General features: G+C 46.2%; 1 protein-coding gene across 1 annotated transcript in view; it reads left to right on the top strand.

Annotated features, from left to right (window-relative positions):
• Positions 1–204: 204 nt before the first annotated feature.
• The window catches only part of NRP1 (neuropilin 1), a 114,679-nt gene continuing 106,779 nt past the window's right edge, over positions 205–8,104 (top strand). The window contains 3 exon segments of the mRNA XM_040591116.1: positions 205–345; positions 514–1,024; positions 4,313–4,487. Coding sequence (XP_040447050.1) covers positions 958–1,024; positions 4,313–4,487 — 242 coding nt within the window. The 5' untranslated portion in view covers positions 205–345; positions 514–957.

Below are 8,104 nucleotides of genomic sequence, written 5' to 3'. Positions count from 1 at the left end.
GAGGCCGCCTCTCGCCGCCCTCTCCCACTCCGCACCCCCCACCCCCCGCCCCGAGCCAGCCCCCGCCTCGGCTGGGTGTCAGGGCTGGGGCTTGCCGCGATTGTTTGTTGGTTCTTCCGCGCTGCCGATGTCTTGGGGGGCTGAGGAGGAGGAGGAGGAGGAGGGCGGGGAGGGGGAGGGGACTAGGGCTTGGGAGACGGCGGCTCCTCGGCCTCTCTTATTGCCTCTGAGTTGCGCTCCTCTTCCTCAGGCTGCGAGCAGGAGCCGCCCGGCCGCTTCCCCCTTCCCCGGCCGGCCGGGAGTCCCTGCGGCGGCAGCGCGCTCGCTCGCCTCCCGCCGGGGCAGGTGAGTGCGGGGCGCCGGGCACCGCCGGGCACCACCGCCCCGGGGCTGCCGGCCCTGCGGGAGCCGCGGCAGAGCGGGGCAGGCGGGAGGGGACGCAGTTTGCCAAACTCCGGCGCCCGGCTGGTCCCCGCTCACGGCCGCTTTCCCTCCCTTCTCTCCTCTCCGCAGAGCACGCACGCCCCGTCTCCCTCAGCCTGCCCCGGCAGAGCGCTCCCGAGGTGCCAGCAGCCGCCAGGATTTTTGTCTGTCTTGTTTGTGTGTTTGTTGGCTTTTGGTTGGTTTTGTGGTTTGGTTTTTGTTTTTTTGGTTTTGTTCTTTTTTTCCCCCCTCGTTTTCATTTGGCTTTCTAGTCTCGCTGGGAATGGTAGGGGCAGCGGCGCCTGGAGAAGGAACAAGTGTGGGGAAAGGGAGAGGGAGACGGAGCTAAATGACAGGATGCGGGCGACTTGAGGCACAGAAAGAAGCCAGCCTCCCTCTGCCCCCGGGACTGCCCCTGCGGACCGTGCTTTCTGCTCTTGATTCCGGCTGGAGGATTTAAGACCTAGGAAGAGTTGTGCGTGGAGGGCGGTTTTTATTTTTTTTTCCCTCCTTTCCCTGCTGTCAGAAGGGAAAATGGATTGGGGACTTCTCCTGCGCTGTGCAGCCCTCACCTTCACCCTCGCCAGGGCTCTGCGAAGCGGTAAGTGCCGGGGGGACCGTGGAGGCTCAGCGTGGACAGGCAGCTGCGGGCCGGGCTGCGGGGCTGCCCGTGCGGGCCGGGGGGGGCGGCACCGCCTGAGCCCGGCCGGGGGAACTTCCCGCCGGAGGGAGGCGGCGCGGCCCGGCCCGGGGGATCGACCGCCCGGCGCTGCCGCCCGGCTGCCTTTCCTGCTCCTCGGCGTTGTTATATAAAGCAGGCTGCTCGTTCTCGCTAGATCAGGACAGCCAATTATCGTAATAATGTTTCCTCCCATAGGCAATTAAATAAGTCTCGCCTCCGATATCTGAAGGATAATGAACACTTTAAAGGGAAGGCTTTATCTCCCCCTCCTTTCTTTTTCCAGTGCGTAAAATTTCATATTATAGTGCTTTTTACTAGCTGTGTGTATACCTGCGAGTAGTCTTCAAACGGAGAGCTCTCTAGACTACCCCTTTCCCAAGTCTGCCGTTTACGTGCAACTTGCACGGTGCCAAGAGAGAAGCTGAGCTTTTCTGTGAAGGCTCAAGACTCCCTTCCAAGAGAAGAAATCCCATAACTGAATGGCTGATGTAGCTAGTTTACTATCAGGTAGCCCTTGAAAACATAACTAATTAAAAGCAGCGTGCTCCTCCTTCCGCGAACAATACCAGAGCGCTGTGAATATTTCACTGCATGATGCATTTTTAAAGATGGTCTAATTGTGGGACTACTTGATGTTTAACTCTCACACGTGAAGTAGCTCGTGTGAGTTTTCCTATCCTGACAAATCCTGAGCAATTATTATTAACTAATTATCAAATATTTACTTTTGCCTCACTGGGTTTTCAATCAAAGTAATTAAAAAAAAAAAAAAGAGAACACCCTCTACTTACGCTGGTATATTGTTTTAATAAGGGACTGGAAGTTGAGTGTCGTGAAAGAGAGTATTAAAATTGTGTGGTTTATGATGGAAGTTAATCTCTTTCCCAATATGTTTTGAGAAGGCTGCTTAATTTAATCGGGATGAGCTGCCTCCTCTAGTGCTGTGGTGCAGGAGAGAAGGCACTAGAGGTGTGCACTTAGCCTGGCTTGGGGATGCCCGAGAGGTGCACTTCGCCCCCCCCCCCAGCCCAGGTGAGGGGTGCGGGCAGCTGCCTCCCTGGCACCCACATAAACCAGGTCTGCTCCTCATCCTGCACCCTCAGCGTTGGGGTGGGGGGTGGGGGAATCCAATGCTCTTGTTGATCATTTCTCCCCATTTAAAGAAGGGGAGCAGGGTGGGTCGCTCGGCAGAAGCCTCCAGCATAAGCGGTTAATGTGGTGGCCCTGTTGGAGTCACCAAGGCCATTAACCTCCTCTGTAACCTACCAGACCTACTAATGCTACCTTCACCTACATGCAGTACTAGTGTCTGCTAAATTAATTCATTAACCTTATTTAGAACTAATGGTCCAAAGTCATTAGAAACTGCTCTTCTTAATCAAGTGTGAGAGAGATTGCGCAGAGCCAGGGAGTCTAGCAGACCGCATTATCTTATTACACTGTCACTTTCCCAGAAGTCGCAGATTAAGGAGCGCTGGTGGTAGTGAGTCCACCTCAGCGTCCTCTGAAGTGACTCTGTCAAGTGACTGGAAGGAGCACTGCTTTATTTCAGGCATTTAACAGATGCCAGACTCTGCCATGTTGTTTGCAGGGCTGGAGTGGGCTTAATGAGACAGGATCACTTTCCGAGTGTGCTTACACAGGGAGGAAAAAGCAAGATTCCCTGAGAGCCCCAGACAGCAGATTAGCAAAATCACCAGTGACAGCTTTTAAGCCTTGAGCTGCAATGCCTTTTGTTCTGGTCAGAGCAAAATAGCCTGTTTTGCAAAGGCAAAGCAAAAAAAAAATAATAAGATAGCCTTTCCCAGCAACATGCTTAGCAATATCTGGGTTTTGACCATACAGCTGAGTGCCTATCATCCCCTTCCCTCCTAATTTATGGCAAATAATTTCTCTAAAGAGTGTAGCTTTATGCATTTTTGATGTGCACTTCCTCATTCATTTCCATTTGACCTGTTTTTCCCACAATAAAATCCCGTACATTTATAAATACACGCTGAGAGCAAGAAATGCCATTTTGCTTTCACAGGGAATGTATTAGACACAGCACTGCAGCCTGTATATACCATTCCTGGGACACAGTGATATATAGTCTTGCTTTTTAGTGTGGACGTTCTTCCTGTCTGTAGTTTACTGTCATATTTTATTGCTCAAAATTAAAAAATCCATGTGTGGAAGAAGTTTTCTCCTCCCTAAAGGTCTACAGAAAGAAATCCATAGTAGTAAAAAAAGTGATAACACAAACCTGCACTGGACAGTGAAGTGAGTTACCATGTAGGCTGAATTTCTTGTCCCTTTTTATTTTTCCTATAAACCTTAAAATGCAGCCCTGACAATGCTGGCCAAAGGGGCAAGATACAGCATACCACATTTTGCATCACACTTGGTGATTCTGGAAACTTTTGCAACTATTTTGCCATTAGAAATGATTCTTTGTTGTTGGGAGGAGGAAGGGACTCGGGGAAGAGGAAAGGATATTGTTCTGCTCTGTTACTTAGATGCAGTCTCTGAGCATGAACAAACTTTCTTGAAGGAATAAATAGTGGATGATTTCTGCTTCACTAAAACCACTTTGTTCTCTGCTACCCTGGGTTTAAAGAGCACAGATAGCTTCAACCTGCCTAGATTTATGGACTGATAAAACAAAAGGAGGGTCTGCTGCAAATGAGCTGGGATCCACAAAGACAATCCCAGTGGTCAGTGACACAGGCCAGGCTTATCCCGTAGCTGGGCAGGGGGTCAAATGGCATCTTTATAGCTCACCTCCCAGCTTTCCTTAAAACTTCATACTTAAGAAGATTATACTTTTTTGGAGATAATCGTGTCTCAGACACCCTTCTGAGCTACCATAAACGTTTTTTGTGAGAATGCAAGGTTTTAACACTGTAAGGGGCACTGTTTGCTCAGGACGGGAGGATTTTTAAAAGGATGCTGTTTAGAAATGGAGTATCTTCTGTTGCTTCTCCAGCTGCTGGACTGAAGGGTGGGCATGGAGAGGCAGGCCTCTTCCCTCTGGTAAAGTGTGGCAGAGATGCCTTTGTGTAAAATGCACAAGGATGCAGCAAAAGTTTGCCTGAAGAAGGCTGCACACACACGTGCACACACACACAGAGCATTCCCAGGGCAGTCGGCTGGTTTGCTGCTGCAGGCTGAAACGGGGCGCTTGCTGTGGGGGCACTGAGAAAAGCCTGTTTTCTTTCTCTGCAGACAAGTGCGGCGACACGATTAAAATATTAAACCCCGGATACCTCACCTCTCCCGGCTACCCTCAGTCCTACCACCCCAGCCAAAAATGCGAGTGGCTGATCCAGGCCCCGGAGCCCTACCAGAGGATCCTGATCAACTTCAACCCTCACTTCGACCTGGAGGACCGTGACTGCAAGTAAGTGCGGGCGCCGCGCTCCGGAGCACCACGGCGCCACCTGCCGGCCGGCCGCCGCCCCGCGCCCGCAGGTCCCCCGCCGGGCCGGGCTGCTCCCCGCCGCTGCCCACGGGCTGCGGACCGTGTGGGGAGCGGGTGGGGGTGGGTGGTGGGGGTGGCGCTGCGATGTTTAAAAAGATCTTTGCAACTTTTTGAGCTTTATGAAGTATATTTGAATTCTATCTGCCTGATGAGAGTGCAAGTGGGTGATGGTGATAAGGCAGGTTATGGGGGTGCCGTTAGGGTGGGGTGCCATTGCATGTTTGTTGGACTGCTTGCTGTTTTGAGTAAGTCTCTAGAGTTATAAAAACTAGTTCCTTTTCGTGTTGTACCCCCACCGCTACAAACAGCTGATGGCCGAAGCAGGCAGTTTATAAATTGCCAAATCTTCTTAATGTAGAATTAGTCCAGTGTTTACTCTCACCCGTTAAGGGCCAGTGGACTGCAGGACTGACAGTGGTGTTTCCATCTTTCTCCATTTGCTGCTGATTTATAGCCAGTAGCTCTTCTTTCCCCTCCTCCTGCTCTCCAAGTAATGCCCTGAGAGGAGGAAGGGGATAGCTGAGGCTTTCTTTGCTTCTCTGTCCTTGCATTCCTGTCCCGGTCCTGTCTTCTATCCCAGCCGAAACCAGGGCAATTACCTTTGGCCACCTATTTCCAAGAGTGAGAAGGGGAGTCAGAGCCTCCCAGCAGCTGTTCTCCACTTTCCCCCAAGTCTGTATACCACATAGCTTGCACAAGGCAACACGTGGTCAGATCAAGCCCCTCTTCAACATGCCGTCTAAATTCAGCCTACTTGTTTCATGAAGAAAATATTTTAGTGATTCGTTATTTTAAAATTTCTGGAGTATCACAGAGTTTCATTCCCTTCTGACAACTGCAAGAGAGAGTTACTGTTCATTAATGCTACCAGTCAAGGTTTTCTCTGCATGTCAGAAAGATTAAACTCAGTAGTCATTGGTGTTTGGCATTTCATGTGAGTATTCAGGATTTTACAGGATTTGGTCCTGTAAAATGATGCTTGGTGTCGTCAGGAACAGACCATGAGGTTAGAGTGTTGGACTTGGAGAAAGGGAGCAACTGTCCTCAATCATTAAATTTTATCGTGCGCATCTTTGTTCCTATTGTTTAATAAATGGATTACTCAGATCACTTATTACAGTTATACGGTTATTACTTATTACAGTTACTGATTTCCTTTAAAACTGAGTTTTTTAATGATGCAGTGTGGTGCTTAGTTGCTTTTTTGTTGCTTTTTATAATCTCTTATGTATCAGCATTTTAGTACCGTAGCTGAGTGATAATGCAGGAAAACCCTATGCTCATAAAACTAAACTGACTTTTCGTTAAAATGAGTTTTTACTGTGGTGCTGGAGCTGCAGCTCATATTCACACCATATGTTCACACGCTGACTTCCCATTCTTTAATTTTTAATTATTTGTACTCAGGCAATGGTTCACTTCCCCATGTCTTCTTGATACAGGTTTTGCTTTCATTCTGTGGGACAGTGCTAATGCTTTAAAATGTCTGTCTCTGCCTCTTAGATAGAGATTAGGAAATTAAATCAAGCATATTTCAGTGTCAATTCCTTTTTGTTCCTCACTAGAATACGTTTTTTCAATGCTGTAAAACCAACATGCTCTTTGACAGCGGTAAAATGGTGTACAGCATACAATTATTTAAAGAACAAGGCATGGTGTTGTGCTAAACAGTGCTAGACTGAGCTGAACTGGGTCCAGGGAAGAGATTGACTCCCTCCCTCCGTTGCTCCCTTCTCAATATTCATTGTCCGCTTCCCCCCCCCTGCATTATTCCTTTCCCTGAAAGGGGCCCAGTGCAGTAAGGAGATGGTAGTGGGTGGAAGGAAGTCTCTAAACAAGGTTGTTTGCATTGTCTTTGCAGTATGTGATGGTGATGACTTTACCGTTATTTGGTCTATGCTGAAATGCTGATCTCCTAGGCTATGTGAAATTACTCAGCTGCTGTTTCACTTATACTGAAAATTGCTCTTTTTAACTTGAGAGGGATTGTATTTGTGCCAAAAAACTTAGGACCAGAATAACAGAAAATTATTTCAGCAACAGGAATTTGTCAACAACCTCTGTGGTTTGAAATTTCAGTGTCTACTTACAAAATTCACATTCCGTGTACCAAATATTGGCTACAACAAAAGATTAATGCAATAAAACATATCACAAGATTTTTTAGTTTTGCAGCTAAGTACATTTTGATTTCCTAATATACTTTAGTTTATTAGAAATTCAGTCTGCGATCTAGAAATGTGCAATTTAGGTTACATTCTATTGAAAGGTTTAGCACTTAAAATTAATAAGCGCTTAAATATTAAACGCAGATAGAAAATGAGAGATAGGGGAATTCATGTCTGGAAACAAAAAATGCCCCATACAATTAGAGTGGACTAGGGGAGAAGATTAGCTTGCTGGCCTAGCTCCCAAAATCCTCTTTGTGATGCTGTTCATTGCATCTTAGACCTTAGTTAGAGTTGAAAACAACTTTAATAACAAGGACCCCCTGACCCAAGGGAGGGAAACAATGTGACTTTGGAAGGGTTACCTTCTTGTTCTGTAGTGCCAACAAGAAAATTGAGAGACCTTATCTAACTCTTTAAAATATTACTCTGTATAGAGGGCTAGATGTATTGAAATGTAAAACTGATGAAAGGTTGATTCTCTGGGGAGAATCAAAAGCAGCAAATTTAAGCATTAGCTGTAGCATGAAGCTGTTCCCAGTTATGTTCCCAGTCTTTTTGTATGTTAGTGTTTGGAATTAATTATAAAAATATGCCTTTTACATTTACCTACTTATTATGCTATGCTTTAATGAATAAGTATTTCTCAAATGTCTGCTAATAAAATTCATTTATGTATGATTTTCTGATTATCAGAAGCATTTGAGTTGTTTTAAATTTCAACCAAACATGGTGAAAATTCCTGTTTTTCTGGAGGCATTCCAAAGGACTTAAATTTCATAGTTTTGAAGAATAAAGATAGGCAAATAATTAAAAATATGTTCACACAAGCTAGGTTCATCTAATAAAAAATCTTCTAGCCAGAACTACTGAAGCAGCATAATGGAAATACTGGGTCTCGACGGGAAGTATACAATCGTGTCAACCACAGATTGTTATCAAGGACTTACATAATGAAAAAACACACGGTCTCTTTTTAACTTTTAACTTTAATGAGTGTTATGCCTCCTCTTCAGGAGGCCAAGAAACAGAAATTATGGTTGTACTTTAAGAAAGAAGTTTCTGTTTGCCGTTTTGCCTTTTCTCAAGTAAGCCCCAACAATAGCCATGCATTTTTGGAATCAGGAACATGGTTAAAATTAATAGAAGAGACAAAACATATGGCTACATATTATTTAAAATGCTCCAGTGTTTGTTGCATGTGGTAAACGCTTTTCAGCACTTGGGGCAAGCTGTACAAGTCTCGTGTTGCTGAAGTATCATACTGTGTAAATGTAGCCATCTTGAATCTAGTAAAACTTTATACCTAGATAATAAACAAGAATGTCACTGATACAGTACTTTGAATTTATGGAACTTTTCCGGTTT

This window comes from Falco naumanni, chromosome 4 (assembly GCF_017639655.2).
Source record: "Falco naumanni isolate bFalNau1 chromosome 4, bFalNau1.pat, whole genome shotgun sequence".
NCBI lineage: Eukaryota > Metazoa > Chordata > Aves > Falconiformes > Falconidae > Falco > Falco naumanni.
The sequence above is the reverse complement of the archived record's forward strand: the minus strand, read 5'-3'. Positions and strand labels throughout refer to the sequence as shown.